Consider the following 20,867-nt stretch of genomic DNA (forward strand, 5'->3'; position numbering starts at 1 on the left):
TTGCACTTTCGTTTACTTGCTGATTATGGCCTGCAGTAAAACTGGTACCTGCACACTGACACTTTTATCCTTTCATGAAGTGTGAATTGCCTGTAATATTTATCTTTCATTACAGCTACATTTGATAAACTGCCACATCAGTAGCCTGTGGGTTCCATTAACTCCGTGTGTGTGTGCGCAAGTGAGTGTGTGTAAGTTTAGCAGCTTAGAACGATAACGAAAACATTTTTCTTCCATTATTAGAGGATATTTTAAATACAACCATAGGATGAATCCATCTAGTATTTACTGAGTAGCTTATTCTTTTGACATAAATTGCTAAAATCTGTGTGGATATGAATAATGTTTGACTCTTGTTGTAAGTTTCTTGTTAGTCTGTTAAATAGCTAAGTCTGTTTGCTTTGAGTGAGATGTTTCAACTGATGTTCCTTTTCTTAGCCAAGTAAACAGATTAGTAATCATGTATTGATGATGGTCGTCTTATGGAAGGTCAGGATTATTGTGCATATATGGTAAAGCTTCCACAGTGAAGATCTATTTGTTTCATTTTTCCATACCACTGATATCTGTATAGAGCAGAGAACCAGAAACTGTTAGACTGTTTCATTACAGAGAGAGGAAGAGCAATAGATAAAATGTGAAAAGGTTTAGAAGCTGCTATAGTGGAAGTCTGCTGAGCTGAAATATTGGTTGACTGCATGATATGTCCCATGTAATCAACTAAAAAACTAGATAATTTGAGTCTGGAGATATTCATTTTTACATTTAACGTCTCATACGATTTTTACTGAAGTGATAAAGTCTCATCAATTCCAGTGGGTGTCAGAGACAGAATTCTGAGAAACTGTCATTTTGTTTGAGAAATACTACCCATTACCAGTTGTGGCCAGTTCAGTGTTTGCATTGCAACACTTGCAACAAAGTGTATACTTTAGAAGATGGGTAGCTAGGTTATAACTGATAAGTGAAATACACTTGTGTAAGTTTTTGGCTTAAATTTGTTTAGTTTATTGTTTACATTATTAACTATATTTGGTTTCAGATTAAATCTGGGTATTCCATTAGAATTGGATATACAGTTCCCCAGTGTTCCTTTGGAAAGATCTCTTTGCACACCTGAAATAAACAGTTACTCAAGCTAGTTCTAAATATACATTTCTATAGTCAAAACTGAATAGCTACACTGACATCTTGTTTCTCAGGCTTAATTAGGACTGCTTAGCTCTCTCCTACTTTGTCATAAAAGCATACCTGTTAAGAACCATTTGTGTAAAAATCTATTACCTTGTGAGCTTTTACAATAATATTTGTAGTTTCTTTTTCATTAAATGTTGTTTATAATCATTTGTTATTTATGAGTTATTTTTACAGCTTTACTTAATTTTTATTTTTGTTTTTCATATTCATGGGGTGAATCAAAACAGTGTAATCATGTTGTTAAGCTGGTAGTTTCCAGATGTTTAAATAGCTATGGTTGTGATTCACATCCTGATATTATTTTTAAGCTTAAATGGCATTGTAAGAATTACAAGCTAGAGGTTGAAATCTGAACAAATTTTTTCAAGGTTCCTAAATTCCTTAGAAACATTTTGTTAGTGTAAGTTTCTGTGGAAGACACAGGAGATGATTCTTTCCTAAATAACAGTTACAGTGTATTAATTTTGGCTGGCTGGCAAATGCTCACCAAGCTACACTCTCACTTTGCAGGGGAAAAAATTAAAGTGCAAAAGCTTATGAGTCAAGATAAGGGCGGAAGGATGGCTTAGTCGAGACCATCATGGGCAAAACAGTCTTGATTTGGGAAAGGGTAATGAACTGCTCCAGTGAGCTGCTCAATTAAAATTAATAGGTTGCAGCTTCAGCCAAGAACCTACTCCTGCTTTGGCTCTCCACAAGCTATGGCCTTTCTCAGGCCACATCAAACTGCTCCTCCACAGACTCATCTGTATGGTCTGTACGTCGAGATTTGCCCTGTCTGCTGTCTCTGGAGCTGCAGGGGAGCAACCTGCTCCACTGTGAGCTTACAGGGTACTTCTGTTCTGCACCTGAAGCACTTTCTGACCTCCTTCTGTGCTGATCTTGGTGGCTGCAGGGCTGTTTTTCTCACATGTCTTTTTTCACTCCTCTCTCACAGCTGCTGTTCAGCATTTTTTTTATCCTTTCTTAAATGAGTTATTCAGAGGTGCTACTTGTGTAGCTAATAGGCTCAGCTTTGGCCGGTAATAGGGTCCCTTTTGGCGGCAGCTGGAACTGGGGACAGTTCAGTTCTCACAGAGGGCACCCCTGCATCCTCCCACATCAAAACCTTATCTAACATGCCCATAATTTACAATGTTACTTTTGGGTAGCATTTTCACTGGTTACTGCTTTTGTCACATGTAACTTGTGACTGTGTTTTCACGTTGTCATCTTTGAAAAAGGAAATCTGCTCTATCAGGAAGAAAATAACCTTTATATGTCAGTTATGGAGAAGTGGGAGTTGTTTTAATGTAAGAATATGTGGTTAATTTTGCTTTTGAATATTAAATTCAGTCTTGCAAAACCATTCAATCTTCATTTAAAGACATGCCTCACAAATCAAGCATGCCAAATTGACTAAAATATTTGAAAAAAAAAACAATATATAGTAGAGAAACAAAGATCTTACAATAGAAATACTCAACTAGGAGTCAGATGGGTTTTATCTGGTTTTACTCAAATTTATAGTGCAATTGATTGACACCTCCAGAAATCGTATAGTTCTTGTCTATGTGAGGGCCATCTAATGTCTAATGTTATGATAAAGGCCCATTAGTATGTATGGAATAAAGAATGGTTCAATTTGTTTTCTTTCTAAGTTAAATTGATATGTTGAAAATGTTTTGGAAGTATAATTTTACACTGATTGTTTTATCATTAGCCCTGTGATTATGTTTAGAATCAAAACTAAATATGTAAACTTGAGGAAAAAAAATGACAAAGAAGACTTGCCCTAACTTGGATTTGTTTTATGAAAATATTATTCTCTGTTTTAAAGTAATTTCCCAGGTATTCAAGGTGATTTGGGGGATCAGACAATTAGGACAGTTTTTCAAACTATTATTTTTGTTGTTTTCTAAAGTCTTCTGAAAATGTTCCTTAACAAAATTGATCTTTTTCTGTCAAAATGTAATTATGTTCCTAAGGAAAATTATGACTTTCAGTATGAGACGGACTTCTCTTACAAATTTCAGAAACCCTCAAGTGACTATTTTTATATTTTAAGCTTTCTGCTATTGATGTTTAATTATTTACTTCTTTTACTATCTCCTAAGCTATACATAATGTCCAAGTTAAGGACTTCCTATGTTTTGAATTGATGACTTCTTATTGATAACAAAACTCTTATAGTTTCCACCTATTTGTTATGTTTAGTATTGAACAATACAGTGCATTTTATCAGTTAAAACAAAGATGTATGTTCTGAGAGACTGACAAAATGATTTAATTGGAGAAGTATATTTTATTTTATATATGTTGTAATACTATTTTCAGAACCACATAATCTACCTATTTGGAGCCATCAATCAAGAAATATTAGCATTTTAAACCAAATACCTACTATGGTGCCATCCATGTGTTAACTGTCTGTTTCAGGAATGCATTTCGTTCTTAGAGGAAATGTTACTGTTTCTTGAGCAACAGATAAGATCTAAAAACTTCCACAGTTATAGAACTACTAGCACAAGCATCAGTGGTTAGCATGCATGCTGCACTGTTGAATTGGTACATGTGGGGATACAGCTTCTTTTACTTTGTAAAAGTATTTTTTAGAACTATACTTATTTAGTAATTATTAAGTATTTTTTAAAAGTTACTAGACATTTAAATTGTACAAAATTGTACAATGTACAACCCTAAAATATTATTTTTTCACTTTGGATATAAGCTTTTCTGAAATTTCAAGTAACTACTGCATCATTCAGTAGTACCAGACTTCCCCATTGCTGTTGTTTCCTTCAATAACAAGCAGAGTTTATTGAGAAATTATCCTCAGACACTGGAGACACACAGATAGCAGATATCATTGCTATCTCAAAATATGTTTTTATGATTTCTATCAACGTGCTCCTACTAGTAAAAATTTCCCAAGTGATATTCTACCCATTTAAAAAATTCCTATTTGAATTAGTAGGCACTATGACCATTTGAAAAGAGTTACTTTAATCTTAAGGGACTATCTTTAAGACGTCATAAAAGAATGTGATATTTCAATCTTAAAAGTCTTGATAATAACTCTCAAGAATGAAGCTATAGAATTGATAATCAAGAAATTAAAAGCTTATTAAAAGTGAAATAGAATTTTTTATGCTAAAGGTATATTGTACAATATAGTGATGGTGATTGCATTAAGGAGTTTTGATTTTAAATCCTAAGCCACATTTTGAAAAGCAGATATTTCTGTTAATTTTACACTTTCATTAAGTCAGTGGAATCTGGGCACTTTCAGCTGTTTCCAGTATGCATGTATCATTGCTAGAAATCCTGCTTGGAATCCTCAGGCCAAACTTATATGAATACTGTGAAGTTTTAACAGCACTGTGATTTCAAGAAAATTATCTGTATGTCTTCAGCTTTTCTTATAGGAATTTTCAAGTTTTCTTGTAAGGCATCTGAGATTCTCACTTTCTGATGTTTATTTCCTAGAGTTACCTTTTGCTTAAGTAGTAAAACCATGCAGATGGATAGAACAGATAAAGCCTCTTTTGAATCAAAACATGACAGATTGTGTCTGTAAAAATAAAAGCTACAATTAACTAATTTGAATCAGCACACAGTAAGCCTATCATTGCTAGCAACACATTTGGCATTAAAAAGTTGTGTCTAGTAGTCTTCAGTATAAGATGCAAGATGGTCAAATCAGTCAATTTCTCAGCATGAAATATTGCATGGTGTTAATACTTCAAGAACTAGTCCCAGGAGCATTAATGATGAAAAATAGACTTTTAAAAATCTCACATTGATAAAATGAAAAGATTGCATGACTTACTAGTCTCTGGAATGCAAAATATAATGTCAATTATGATTGCATAGGCTATATCTAGCTAAATGTCTTTATTCTGATCTGGGAGTATAAATTATTTCTTTTGAAAATTAGTGAAGATAGTGTGATGTTCAACAGAACAATTTTATATGGCAAAAACTTTCTTCATTGTTTTTTTTTAAAAAAAAAAAGATTCTCAACTGGTCATCTTGCAGTCTTTTACACAGTGAGTAAGCACTGTCAATATGTTAAATTGTGCATTGATATATATATATGATTCTGATAACTGCATTTCAGAGATTCGGCAGAAGTGGTTATGCATTCAGCTGATGCATTTGCACCTGTGGCCTACCTTCATTTTCTGAAAATGCACCTGGAGAATAAGGCAAGTAAATTCCAAATGTAACCTTCCTTTAAAGCTATATGCATGGTTTTTTTGTGTTGCATTGTCATAGTTTGAAGGTAAGTTACATCTTCTTATTTTGTGTTCTTTGAAATAAAGATGTATATATTTAGTTGGATTTCAGAACATGACATATGAAAAACTCAATATAAATGCTTGCTTGTTGAATGAATGAATGAAGGTAGTATATCTGTGTAGCATTTTTTTCGTTTTGAAAACTTAAGATATTCAACCAGCATGGTGCAGTCAAGTAGACCCGCATCATACAGCCAGACACAGAGTAGAATGCATCTGTACTAGGAACTGTATGAGCAGTGTTGATTTGCTTGGATCTCTTTATGCTGTTTCTGCTGCGGAATGGATGATTCTAAAACCTGAACTCCTGGTGCTCTAGTATTAAACTTGCTGATTGTTTAATCTTTTCTGTATAGAAGTTACATCTAATGATTGACTTTAAAACATTGTTGAAAAGATATCCTGATCAATGAGCTTGAAAGAACTGTCAGTAATTAACAGGGATTCCCTCAATAGTTCCTGATTCAATGGAATATGGAGAACAAGAATAGGAGCTCCTGTGATTTAGATATTGCAAACTTATATGTGAGCTAAGAAAGTCAGATGAGAAAGTACTTTTCCTAGTTTTTGTTATATATACCTATTCATATCTGTATACACTCTTCTATTTTTCCCTTCATTATTTTGCATGTAAAATATGTTTTTCTTACTCCTTAACATTTTTAAGTGCTTCAACTTTGTTGAAGATGATCTTCCTGCCACTACTGCAGTCATCTTTTTACAGTTTTTCCCATTTCTTTCTATGCTTTACCAATCACTGAACCTCTTCTGGTTGAAGAGATTGTTACCGAATGTTATTACAATTATTATAGTTTTCATTTACATCTCATCTCTCTTGAGGGATGTTTCTTTTTTTTTTTTTTTTTTCCTATGCATAATACCTTTTCTAATGTTATCATTCCATATAGATAAAATCTGTACTTTTTTTCTTCTTTGGTAACCTTGCTGTTCCCATAAAAAGTAAATTGAATTTTATCCTTCTTGTTTCTAATTTGAGACTTCTTTCAGATATAAAATGGTAAGTATATGTGAGGAGAATCTGAATGTCAGCTAACTACATGAAACAAACCCAAATAGGCTGAATAATTGAAAATCTGGAGACACGTGGGGAGGTCTACTGATGACATTAATATTTCTTTGAGGGTCCTGACTTTTCTTGCTAATGGCAAACTTAATGCTAAAATGCATCATATATCACTACAAAGTGGCAGGCTAGGGAAAATGAAGAACACAAAGCTTTACATAAATCAGGAACAAGTTATGTTAAAATGTGTAATATTTTATATAAGAATCAAGATTTTTACTTTTATTTGAATGGAAGCTCTTTTCCCCTTCTTATTTTAGATTTATGTTTTAGATTTGGTTAAAGCCTCACAGTTTCAGGCAGTATTGTAATAAGTCTTATTTCATATTCCTTGTAGACAAAGCTGTCACACTCCTAGAGAAGTAAGGTTTACATAGGCATACTCTGGATTTTGGTATATAAACTAATGTCTTGTAGAATTAAAAGAAAAATAGTCTGTTTTGTGCCATGTCTGTGTCATGAGGAAGAGCATTAGAATCTTTTGGCTATAGATTAATTTTGTGTCGTGTTAAAATAAGCTAGATTTTCAAGAAGACATGAATATGGAGAGCCAGTCAGTCCTTCAGAGCACAACATGTTACTAGGCACAGTTCAACTGTGTAATGATAGAGAGGCCTTTAAGATTAATATGCCTGTAGCACTGTACTTTTTCTCACTCATTTACGCTTTACATGCCATACAGAACATGTTAAGTATCAATTAGTAGTTCAGCGGTTGAAAGCCAGTCCTGCAATAACAAATCATTGCAGGGAAAGAAAAAACAGTTTTAGTTTCAGACTTTCAAAAGATTACTGAAATTTGAGCAAAAATTCTCAACAATGACAATAAACAGTGTATAACTTACTTATGTAAGCTCATTGTAGAAACTGTTAATAGACTGCACAGTGATGTGTAATTCCAGTAAGCATCATGACATCTGTTTTGTTATCATTTCAGCTGAGATATGCATTTTTAATTTTTATTTTGTATTCAATTTATCTTAGTTATATGCCACAGATGTTAATTTTACACTCTTTGAATTTACCTTATTATTGTTATGCACTTGTTATGCCAGTGTACCTTAGCCTCTGCTGTCTTTCCTTCTCTAGAATGTATTTTCTTCAGATAAATCGCTTCTTGTTTAACTACAGAGCTTGGGTAGAAATTTGTTTTAGATTGTTTCTGGCAGCAAAATGAGCCCTGGTGCCTGGGGGAAAATAACATCTTGCTTACTGTTCTGATTTAATATGCTACTGTGAAACCTCAAGATGCATTCTTGTATAATATTTGAAACTTTTTTCTTTTTACCTTCTTTTTTTCTTTCATTAACAGTGACAACAAAACAGATAAAGAGATAATTAAATTTTATTATTAGAACATTGTTAGAAGTTAGGCAAAAAAAAAAACCAGCTTAAGAAAACTTTTTTCAAAGGTATTCTACAAAAACATTAAGAATAAATAATGCCAATAAAACACTCGTGCTTAAAATTCATGATTGCTTCATTTACTTCATTGTGGAAAAATAAAAAAAGGTCACTTTATGTGATATACATAAAGCAGATACCTAGCTTCATTGCTATTTTACTTTTCCAATAACTCTGTGACTTTGCATATTTAAATTGTAAGATATTCTTTGCTGAGGGGAAGCAATTTCTGAAGCATTTTCCCGTATCTCTAAACCAAATGTATCAGATTTTTTATGCAATATAAATATAATTGTAATATTTTTCAATTAGGGCAAAATATAACTGTTTAAAATTGCAAGTTTTTTTTTAATTGACAACAAACTGAATTTTTAAAACCTTTGTATTTGCCCCGTTTCATACTGTTCTGTTACTATGTTGAACTATTTTGAGTTTTGAATTATCAGAAACAGAAATTAAAGGTTCTAGAGCTTCTTACGTGATAATTCTTTCTGAGCATATTTCTGCTAATAGTAGTGAATATATTAACTACCAGTCATGCTTTAAGATTTGCTCTTTGTCACATTTAATAATGAGTGCTCTGTTCCCTGAGTCCCAGTGAGTACAAATACATACACATAAAACAGTACCAGCTGTCAAACTGCAGGTTAGAGTTAGTCTGGGATTAGAAAGAATCACATAGCTTTCTATCTACACTTAGCAGAAGAAATGGAATCTGATTACCTGCAGCAGATAAAGGCGACGTGTTCAATGCTGTACTTCCTTGACGTGTAATATTGCATTGTTTTTACCTACCATGAAATGATACTCATTCGTTTCTCTGTATCTGGATGGAACATGGCTCTGAAATGCAAGCACTTGTGCCTGTTACACATCAGCAAATCAATTTCACAGGCTAATTTAGAGATTATTTTTAAAATATTTGTAAAAATCAGGAATGGTGTTTGGTAGCTATGTACAGACCTTTTGTACTGAAGGATCATAATCCTGTTGCTTAGATTTGATTTAACTTTGGGGCTCGTTTCTGTCCAATTTCTTCTACCAGAATTATTTTAATCCATCTCCACCTAAGACTTTAGGATTAGACTTTGTAATTGGTGTTAAGGAGCACAGGAGGGAATTTTGCTGTATTGTTGGTTGCATTTTTTTAATACTTTGCCATCACTTAATGATATTTCTCCTAGGTAACCTTTAATTTCCCTTCTGCATCGTAAAAATATGGGAAATTACGGTTTGTAACAACTTCACAAACTTTATAACAAATAATTGCAGACATATTTTCATTGTACATTGATTTATTTCAAGCAGTAGGACAGTAAATCAAGGATTTTCTTTCATGCTTCATTTGGTTGCAGACTAAGTCCAATTCTCTGAAAAAAGATTTTTTGGAGAAGTCTCTTTATTATTTTTAAAATCCTTCAGAGTAAAGGACATTCTTTCCTATGTGTCTATATACTATACTTGAAATACTGCAAGGAGGTGTACATGGTCTCCATCATATTTATTTCGAGGAGTTATGTTATCAAGGTAAGCTGCAAAGAACAGATTATCACAGTCCTTTTATGTCTCATGAACTCTCTACCATGCTATATTCTCATTGTTGCTTAGTGGGAAACCTTCAGTTTTGGAATTTTGTTGTGATGGGTTTTTATACCAGTTTCTATGGTGGCGAATGTAAGCTTTTTAAGAAGGCAATCTGTTGTTTTCATAAAAGACCACTACATGGAATTTCAGCTGTATCAGACAGAGTCCTCGTTGCAAGGCTTTTTCAACTAGAGAATTTGGATCTTGGAACACTCGTGCATTTGCTTAACTTCATTCTGGGTGTGCTTACATCAATGACAAGAGTTATGTGAATATATTTAACCATATGCATGTATGCAGGCTCTGATCCAGAATTAGTTTGGTATCACAATGTACAGTGGGTGAGGGAGAAACAGTCTACACAAATGGGAAAATATATTGCTTCTGTGAAGTAAAATGAAAATATTATGTGGTAAAATAGGTTCTGTAAGATTTAATTAAAATGTCATTATAGTAAGCTTTTTTTTTTTTTTTTTTAATAATGACAATGTTAGTCAAAGAAAATCTGTACAAGTCTGTAACTTGTAACTTTGGGATTTATGTCCTTAGATTATGTTCTCTATTGACAGCAGTGAAAGACCAACATTTGTATCAGATTTGATTATAACTACTCAACATAGTCAGGCAACTCTTCTTATGCTGGAATTGAGCCTGTTCTTCTTGTGCCAGATTCCACACCTAATACTTCTGCTGAAGCCTACACCTGCTTCAGCACCTATACTGCTGTTGAATATGTTGGATTAGCTATGTTTTTAGAGCATTGTGGGAGTCATCCTTGAATGAACCATTGTGATATATTGTAGCCATTGAAATCAGTGGTAGCCTGTAATTATTTTTATAGTCTTTGATGTATGTAAGAAACCTCATCGAATTTCTAGAATGTGGTAATTTCCCAATTAACAAAAATTTTGTAGCTGACTGGCTGCTTGTGTATGTGTGTAAACATATATGATTGTATTTATATCTGTGAAGTAATATTGATATGATCACTTATAAAATATTGAAAAGTTTAGAAAAAAAGGATCCGACAGTGGATTATCTGAAAATGTAGTGTGTCATACATTTGAATTATTTGTTATTATTACAGTGCTACACAGGAGTACCATAGGTTGCACCAAACCAGTTGTAATAAAGTTTTTGAGTCTTACTACAGGGCCATGAATTTTTTATGAAGCACATTTACAGAAAAGATGTTTAGAAACATAGTTGAAAGAACAGTCTTCACAGATGGCTTGAAAATTGAATAGGTGCTTTTTTCACATTCTGTTGCATCGTGTCATAAATTCAATCCACCTGGTTAGGTAACAGAGAAGTTACAGATATCTAACAATACTTGTACAAGATATCTGCCTCTCTAGATTTCTCAGAAGGTATGTATGTAAAGCTTAACAAAATCAAGAAACATAGGGCTGACATAGGCAAGCTGGAACTTCTCCCTTTCTTACTAGCATATTTTTATCCTCATAATGGTTTGTTAACCATTTAAATTCAATATAATGTTATTGAAATTAAAACCCAGGTGTTTTAATAAAAAAAGGAACAGAAGCAAATAACAAGCAAACAAAAAACAGCACAGCATTGTCATAGGGTCATTCATGTAATTGTCTGTGCATACTCAAAGGCTATTTCCAAGTGATATGTATATTGCATTAGTATTCTCTGAATGTCCATGCACTAGTTCTAGTTGTTTGTTTCGTGCTGGTCTTTACAATTTTGCCAGCATGAGTGGCTAACTCAAAAAATGCACCATTTGTAAGAAGGATGTGGTAGCACTTTCAGCACTTGATGCAACTTAGCACCATATGTATATTTCTGTGAAGAGCTGTGTTGTGGAACTTTTATTATTTCCTTCATCTTGATTGTTGCAGCATAATCAAACTTGAGATCTAATTCAATTACAGATATATGTTCCTTCATTTTTATCCTGTAAGTCACAACTGAATATCTAGTTGGCTGTCAGGTGCTCACTAGGTGATGGCAAAATATTTTAACTGATGGCAGTAGTCAATGGTGTAATTCGGTGAATGGGAAGTGGTGTAGATGCTGTTAGAAACTTGTGTATTCTAATGTTTGTATGCACATAGCATTTGTGATAAGTTCCAGTTTTCATCTTTGTGCTACGATGTTACTTCTAGTTGACTTCTTTTGATCTTTCGTGTACCATTGATTTACATATGGTAGATTATTCCCCCTGACTTTCATGCTTTTCTAGGACAAATTAATAGAATGAGGTCCAATGAAAGATCATCAGCCTTTCTTAGAGCATAGTTTTAGAGTTTGCAGCACTTATAAAATTCCCCTTGAGCCCTGTTAGAGGCAGTAGAACTGAGTTTCCTCTCAGAGTAAAGACCTTTTTTGTAATATAGCCTTTCCTAAAAATTTACAAAACCCTACTTTCACTTAGCTTTTTCACTTAACTGGTGAAACATCAGTGTAAATACTGAGCTCTCATCACAGACTTCTGATAAGTATTATGAGTTTGTGCCTTTTTGTTTTTATTATTTTTGCTTAATATCAAGAGAGCTATTAAAGTTGCTACTAGGTATATTTTGTTTTCCAATGGAAATAAAAAATATATAAAATTGACTTCTGGTCTGAAAATTTTTATATTCAGACTTGATTAGTAACCTTTAATATAGCCCATTATTTGACAGCTTGTTTGGATCTAATTCTTTAAAAACAGAATGCAGAGGGTCACACTTTGGGTGACCTTACTTCATATAACTTATGCATTTGTGTGCTTTGCTGTATAATATTAATGTTCTTTTTCAGAGAGATTTGCATAGAAATTCCATATTCAGTACAATTAATTTGTGGGCTAAAACAGTATTTAGCAGTTTTTAATCCTCACGTAAGGCTTCATACTTTGTCACCTTTTTGAGTTCTTTATTAGGCTTTATCATGATTCTGTGAATTTATTTCAGAAGTTTGCAAAAAAAAAAAAATACATCACTCAGATACATATAAAAGAGAAGATCTTTGCGTAGTATCTGGAGCTGCAGCATGCAGTGTCATTTGCTTAAGGTTCATGGACAAATTCAGTCATAATTCATTTTCTTTCTAGATCAAGACAAATAGTGTTTGCCAAGCTAGTGATGCCAAAGTCAGCATCTCCTGCAGATTAGGCTGCATTGGAAATTAAGATGGAAGAGAGTAGTGAGTTCTGACTGTTGATCTAAAAATAAACATAGATACACGTGTATGCTGTAATCACACAACTTGTTGGAAGCATAGTAAACACAGTGTTTTGGAAGGCTGATCAGTGTATGCTTTTTGCATTAAAAGGTGCACTGGGTAGTTTTCTTAATCCTAGGCCCAGGAAAGCATTTAGAAGCACAGAATCACCGAGATTGGAAACAAGCCTATTGCATTGCTTGGGTTTGTTGTGGCCAAAGTGCAGGACACGGCACTTGGTTTTGTTGAACTTCATCCCATTGGCCTCAGCCCAGCTATCCTGCCTGTCTGGATCCCTTTCTACCCCCTGGAAGATTGATGTTTCATCCCAACTTGGTGTCATCTGCAAACTTACTGAGGAAGTTCTCAATCTCCTAGTCTAGGTCATCAGATAAAGATACTGAACAGGACAAGTGCTGATTCTGACCCTTGGGGAATGCCACTCATGGCCTGTCAACAGTTGGCTTTAACTCCATTCAACACCACTCTCTGAGCCCAGCTGTCCAGCCAGTTTAACCAGAAAAGAGTGTGCTTGTCTAAGTCATGTACTGCCAGCTTCTCTAGAATACTATGGGAGACAGCATCAAAGGCTTTGCTGAAGTCTATGTAGACTACCACTAGATAGATTGTCCACTGTGTGGATAGAATTTAGGAAAAAAAAAAAAAGACACCTTCCTTTTCAATTTTTTTCTTCCTTATCAAAACATCACTCGATGTATAAATTTCATAAAATTTTGTTTTATTTATCTCAAAATTCTGAGCATTCTTAAGCTCTTTGAGTTTGATGAAATGTATAGTCTTTTCATGAGGTGAATGGAACTAGACTTACAGTGGTTGCATTTACTTGAGATTTAACAAGGTTTTAAAACTTTTCTTATAGTCTTTTGCACTATCTCAAGTGTTTACTGACAATGTTAATGATCAAGTTGCTACTATAACACTTTTGTTCCTTTTTTCTCTTAGTTATTGTATTTTCTGGCAAACATAGTTGTCCTGCAAAGTTGTGGAATAGTGTTTCTTCATTATAATATCATCCTGTCTCTTATCTCAAGTTTCATTGTTTCTCATATCTGTTGTTATTGCTTACAAAACCTGGAATTTGATCCTATATGATGTATCAGTGGGAACATATTATATGCTGGTAATTCTGCAATCTAAGCAGTGGGAAAAACTGTTACTGTTTGTTCTTCCATTAATTCATCTGATCTTAGGTGCTTGTCAAGCTGAAGTGGTTTTTGTAATTAAAACTGAAAGCTTGAATGTTGAAATATGATGATTTCATATTGCTTGGTATGCTGTTTACTGGTTTATTTTATATTTTTTTTTTTCTCATGCAGGAGAAATCTTCAGATACATTTCTGGCCAATAGCTGCTCTTGTGAAGTAATCTGCAACAATAGTGATATTTTACCTTCTTCAGAACTGGATGAAAAACAGAATATCAGTCCAATCATCTGGAAGGCTTTGAAACAAAATTCTTTGGATTTCAGTGAGTTTTGTGCAAGCAACTTTCACTGGGAAAGTAACAGTGAATATTTTATGCACTGCTGGAGCGGGGTGTAGCTGTTAAGACTATAAGACAATTTGTGCCCATTAATAGCCACATCTTTAAAAAAAGAAAAGTCCTCTACTACAATTAAGCTTTCTGGTAGGAATCAATAAATCTGAGTTAATAAAACTCAAGTTATTTTGCAGAAGAAACATAACCCATTTTTTTCTATCTTTGTTTCACACATTAATGTTTATAATTTGCCTGAATTAAATTACTGTAATATTACTGTCATTGCAGTGGAAGGAATTAGTTATTTAGAACATCGTGCCAGCACCTATATCCTAACTCCATTTTAAACTGAAGTATAAAAGGAAACTCTAAAATGGGTAATAAAATGCCATGACTTGACTTGCTTACATGGACAGACTGGTGTCTGTCCCATTAGTAAAAACAGTCACCGTGTTATGTGCATGATCAAGTTTAGCACCCTAACAAGTTACTGTCCCTTAGGTGAGCTGCAGAACAAATCATATGCCTAATATTAGCATTGCCTCAAACTTGAGACTAACACAAAATAAACTAGTGTTTTTAGAATGGTAACTTATTGAAGTACCACAGCATCACTTTTACTCTAAACCCAAAGATTAGTAAACTCTGAAAAGTAAGTTTCATAGTGTAACAGTCTTTTATATGAAGTGCATAGGCACTTTTAATGTGGATAAATAATGGGGATTTTTAAAACAAACAAAACAATAATAACAAAAGCACCCAAACAGATTAAGCATTTGTTGCTTATTAGAACTGTGTTAAGTTCTGTTAAAATTTGACAAGTAACTTTGAAAATCTGTTTCTATGTTGGCTGAATAGTTTTGAAAATTCTAACTTTTCAATATCACTTATTGTAACGTGTCTTTATCAGAAGAAGTAGAAAAATTGTAAAAAGTCAGGGGAAAACAAGTAAAGGAGGAGAGAAAAAATGAAATTCTCAGGTAAATACTACTTGTAACCACATTTTCTGGAGGCAGTGTTGAAGAAGTACTGCTTTGTTTGATGAGTACTGAATGGTAGCTTGGATACCAGCACACTTGTAATATTTGATTTATACCTACATTTCTGTAAATAAGTTATGAAGATTTTTTAACAATTTATATTGTGGTTTTTTTTTCCCCATGGTTCTTCTTACTTAAACAATTTAAAATGTATTCTTGGTTAACGTGACTATTTTCATCTCTGTAATCATAGTGCTGTTATTAATTTCCCATAGGTAAGACATTTGGAAGTTCAGGGAGATCTGTGTCTGGTTACCAATGGTTTTCATGCATCACTGCACACTTTCATCCATCAAAAGACAAAAATGCTCAAGAGGCAGCAAGGGAAGCATTTTCGTCTCTCCAAGGTGATTTTTTCAGATAATCCATTATCAGCTACTAGTAATACATTTTCAAATATGATATTAAATAAGGAGTCTGTATTGCAATGTGACTTTGTAACTTCAGGTTTTCAGTTGTCAGAGGTTGTCAGTTTGCCACCTCATCTAGTGTTTGATTGGAATCATTATTGGCTTTAATACTGAACACATTGTAATTTGGCTGCTATTGAAGGCCCTAGAAAGCCAGTACAGTGCTCATATCACTGTGATGCTGTTTCCATAGTACTTACTGGCTTTGTAGCTTTCTTGCAATATATACTATGTGTGAGAGTACATGTGTGCTGTTGATACTGTCTACTTGCTAAAGCACTTTTGTAGCTACTATAATTTTAAATTAAGTTTTCTAGAAAACTGTTGAACATTTCAGCATCTAGGATTAGGTCAGTAGCCATAAATCTTGCTTATATTCTTAATACAAAGGAGAAATTGCTTTCTTGGGAATTGTGAAATCCAAGTTCCTTACTATCCTGTCCTTACAAGATACTGATATATAATACAAAATGTTCAATTTTTTTTTCATTATAATCGTTAGATAAAGCACATCTGTGCAGTCTTCTTTTCATTCATAAAAATGGAAATAAGTCTTATTGAGTAAATTGGTGGGCTTGAATTCTTGCTCACAAATTCTTGTGAAATGTTATTGTGTAAAATCTTAGACATATGTGCCTGATTTCATGATTGAATAGAGGACAATTAAGAAACCATAGAAATTGTTTAGAAATAAGGAAGTTGATCGTCAAAGGCCTTTAAGCTAGGTTTTGATTGCTTGGTAGTCAGAAGGGCAGATGTAATTAATTTTTTAATAAAAGGCAACAGTATTTAGTATAAATCTTCTGGGCAAAATATGTTAATTAAAGCAAAAGGATTGCATAATATTTTATTTTGTACTTAGTATATTTGAATGGATATCTGCTAATACAGACATTATGTATTTTTGCTACAGCATCTGTCATAGAAGAGGACTGACTGTGTCTTTGAATAGTTCAGTAGCCTGTTGCTTTTAGCACATTTCTTTCATTAGCTGTATCATAATCAGAAAAAATAGTAATATTCTCATCTTTGGTTGAAAATGTCAGTTCTCAGATTTCCTTTGGGGTTATATTATTTTTGTAAGAGATTGTGGAAGACTAGATGAATTAAATTTCTGACGTGGAAAAAGAAGCAATATGTTTTTGAGAACTAAACTGATAGGCAGATATCCACAAGGCTATGTCTGTAGTCACACTTTTGATCCATATAGCATTTCAGTCCTTTACGGTTTAAAAATGGAATAGGCACAGTCCTTTTAACCTTCACTTTCCAGGATTAACTGATTTAATGATCTCTAAAGAGGATAAGTGCTTCTCAAAGGATTCAGAAATAGAAATTTATTGTTGGGCATTATGAAACATGCAATTGTTCCATAAAGTGGTTGGATTTCTTCCATAAAGCCAAGTACAAGAGGGAATTCAATATGTTGCCATTTACTTTTATTTTCTTAAACTGTTTTTTTAAGCATATCTTTAGATGACGAAAATTGAAGTGCTTTACATAAAAAGCAGCTTTGAACCAGATTTACCATGGCGTATCTTCCTAGGCTTCACTGGAGCAACATGGTTTTTTATTACATTAAAAATTAGTCTAGAATACTACTTGCTGTAGACAATTTTGATTAGCCTTCTGTAGCTCAGCCTAAAGATCCACATAACTCATTTAAAAAAAAAAAAAAAAAAAAAAAAAAAAAAAAAAAAAAAAAGGTGTCCTTTTTAGTGTGTGTTAGAAGCAATTCTGTATAAGAAAAAATGATTTTCACCTGGCTGTATTTTATAAATATTTTGTAAGAGTGAATGGTTAAAATTCAACAGAAGGACTTTCCAGGTGTATCCTGGGAACGTGCTATGTGATAGTCTTCTCTTTGTAAGCAGAACATGTTGGTAAGAACTCAGGTGATGAATTGGTAACTGGTTCATCTTTTTTATCTTTTTACTAACAACAGTACCTTGGGAGATCAATTTTATTATGTTTGCAAGCTTGAGAGATATTATTTTCCATCATTCCTCTCATTCATGCAGAGAAAAAGGGAATTGTACTTAAGATATTTCTAAAAAGTTAAAAACTATAAATTTATCCAAATCTCTTTGCCTTTGACTTGCTATAATGCTATTTCATGTCCACAAATTATAGTTTGTTTCTAAGCTTACACAATTTAGACTTCCTTTTTTTACATTTTTTTCTCCGACATTCCACATAATGCTGCAGAAACTTTAACTGTAGTCCCAAAGTCTATTTGACTAAAATTCTGGCTGGAAATTTACAAAATGTCATTATCTTCTCCTTGAGTGATGAAATAGCAGTTGATATTGACCTAGTGATTACTATCAGGCAGTTATAAAGTACATTTATATTTCTGGACAGAATTATCGTATACTAATTTCTCAGCTGATAATTTCTGGAGATCTGTCTTGACTTCATACAAGTTCAATGTCAATTGTTTTATAATCTCTTGTATCACTTAGCAGGGACTGTCTTTTTCTGTCAGTGAGAATTTCCCTTTCCCTCTTCAGACTGCCATCTCTAGTGGCAGTATGACTAAATAAAGCTAAGATATTTAGAATAAAACCCAGTGCTGGTGTGACCACATCGACTTTCATGGAAGTGTGCCAGATCCTGTATTGTGTTTAAAGGCAAAGAAATGTTTCTCACAAAATTAAGGCAAGGGTGAAGACTATTTATACTCTCATGCTGCTCCTCTGGAAGACTATATATATATATGTATAGATACAAGCTGTAATTCTAAAGGACAAGATCCCCAAAACTACATTGAGAAGAGCTTTATGTATCTCATTTAAATTAGGTAAATGCTATTATATGCTCTATATTTCTTCACGTCTTTCAGAGAAGACTTGCTTCTTCATTTTATTTATCCTGTTTATGAGTTATGAAAGGTCCACACTGCAGAGCTGATCCACATATCTTGTATGGTATTGACGTATGTAAGAGTAATACATTCTCCTTAAATGCTATGGCTGAAATCTTCTATGCATACAGATTCATATTATTTCCACTCCCCAGTATCTTTTCTTTAACTTTGTGTGCTTGAGCTTTCCTGTGCTCACATCATACCTTCATTTCTCCTGTGGCTACTTCTGTTTCCTACTGTCTGTCTTGCCATTTATAACTCTTTCCTTATTATTGAACTTTTTTTTTTTTTTTTTAAATCAGCTTAGACAAATATCCCTTCAGAATAGCACATAAATGTTTGATCTTTTATTTGAGAGGAGTTGTGGACTAAAGGATTTCTTATTGTCCCTTACAGTTCTGTTCATTTTTGATTCAAAATCTTATAGATTACTAGCTGTCGTAGCCTGAAACGAAACAAAAAATTAACAGAAAAAAAAGAAAGGATAAAACTTAGTGATACAAAAAGTTAGGAATGTAACTTATCTATTTGCATGAATGCATGATACATTTTCTTTTGGAAAGGATTCACTACTGTGTGGATAGAATTTATCGTTCTATTTCTGTCTATTTAGAAAATTAACATGAGAAAATTACATGAAAAATTGAGCATTATGTAGGGAAAAGCAGTATGTTGCAAAGCCTTCAGTCATATTTAGACAACTAGTTATTACCAGTTTGTTTTGTTGAACAAATACAGGATGCCTATGTTTAAAATATTTTGTCTTTAACAGCTACATTACTTTTATCTTGCAGCAACTATAACTTCAGAGGGATTAAAAATGAAGGATATTATTTTGGTTCATCTGTATATGAAGAGCATGAAAGATTTCAATGCTATAAATTCAGTTTATGTGACAGAATTTGATTTGTGTCCACCGGCAAGGTAGGATTAGACTACTGCTATAGTATATTTATGATACACTGTAATGTACTGTATTATTGTTATCACATTTATGAAGCTTTTCTACAAATATTTATGTCTCACAGACTTAGAAACAGACTTTTGCTACCTTTTGAAGTAATCATGTCAGGGGTGCTCAAGTCAGAATCACTGGAGTTGGAAATTCTTGCCTTAGTATTTTCCATAAGGTTTATAAATGCCCCTCAATATGACGTTACAGAAAAGTAGTACATTTTTTGCAAGCATCAGTTCTCCTTAACTCAGGTGAAATGATAAGTATTTTGTATTGATGGAGTTTTGTTTGCTTGTAAGTGTGTCTCTCTTGATCTTGGCAATTCTCCTCCTAATGCAGTCCAGGATGCCATCAAACCTTGGTGATAAAGGCACGTTGCTGGCTTTCATTGTATACTAGGACCCACCAGGTCCATTTCTACAAAGCTGCTTTCCAGCTGGACAATTCCCAGCATGCACAGGTGCCTGGAGTTTTATCTAATTGCAGGATTTTGCACTTGTTGTATAAGGTTCCTGTCACCCCATTTCTCCAGCCTTTCCAGGTTTTTCTGAATGACAGCATCACCCCCTAATGTAACAATCGCCGCTCTTAGTATTGTATAATTTGCAAACTTCCTGGGTGTATGCTTTGCCCTATCATTGAGATGTCTGATGAAGATTTCGCAGGGTTGCACTAAATGTATCTCTGGCTTGACCCAATATGATCTTTTCTTGTGTGTTTCCATCATCTGACGAATTGCATAGCTATAGTTGCTTATTCAGTAAATATGCAAATATGAATAAGAAATTACTTCAGAATGCACTGAGTCTAATATTTTCATTCATAGAGCCTCAAATCATAATTATTTAATATCCATCATACAGAACTTTTAACCTTGTGTCCTAGTCAAGCCCTGACATAAACAATTTGTTAATATTGAGAATTTGATCCTGATGTTATTTGATTTTAGTTTGTTCATTGTTTTTTTCTTGTTTGTTAACGTCACTGGAAATTGGACTACAAACACCTAGCCCATGAAAATTTTGCTGTGCTTTTTTAAATTGTTAAACATAATTTTCCTTTGTAAATTCTTTCTTGCATTTGTCAGAAGAGCATATTTCTTATAACAGTAGTTCATGTTTTCAAGCTTCTGAGATACTGTGTTCAGTATGCAGAACTACTTTAGTTTGAAAAATCACTTGGATGGGTCCTCTGGAAGTTACCTAGTCCAAACCACTTCTCAAAATGGGGAACTACGAGGATACCTTATATCTTGTTATTTTTTAAATCAATTGTTCAGCATTTTCTAATGTAAAATATTATATACTTTTTATTACAGAGAATTAAGTGTAGTTTAGTCGCATGAATTTTAAGCATAATGTGAAAATA

At 33.4% G+C, this 20,867-nt stretch overlaps 1 protein-coding gene across 9 annotated transcripts in view; it reads left to right on the forward strand.

Moving 5' to 3' along the window:
- Nucleotides 1–20,867, forward strand: part of DPH6 (diphthamine biosynthesis 6) — a 215,905-nt gene that overhangs the window by 58,747 nt on the left and 136,291 nt on the right. For all 9 annotated transcript variants that reach the window (XR_014883604.1, XR_014883605.1, XR_014883606.1 and 6 more), the window contains 4 exons: nt 5,300–5,387; nt 14,063–14,213; nt 15,481–15,612; nt 19,339–19,468. Coding sequence is in view for 6 of the 9 variants with exons in the window: in XM_085225134.1 (XP_085081260.1) it covers nt 5,300–5,387; nt 14,063–14,213; nt 15,481–15,612; nt 19,339–19,468 (501 nt within the window). In the remaining 3 variants the exon portion in view is untranslated. The remainder of the gene's footprint in view (nt 1–5,299; nt 5,388–14,062; nt 14,214–15,480; nt 15,613–19,338; nt 19,469–20,867) is intronic.

Source organism: Meleagris gallopavo, chromosome 5 (genome assembly GCF_905368555.1).
Source record: "Meleagris gallopavo chromosome 5, MGAL_WU_HG_1.1, whole genome shotgun sequence".
Taxonomy (NCBI): domain Eukaryota; kingdom Metazoa; phylum Chordata; class Aves; order Galliformes; family Phasianidae; genus Meleagris; species Meleagris gallopavo.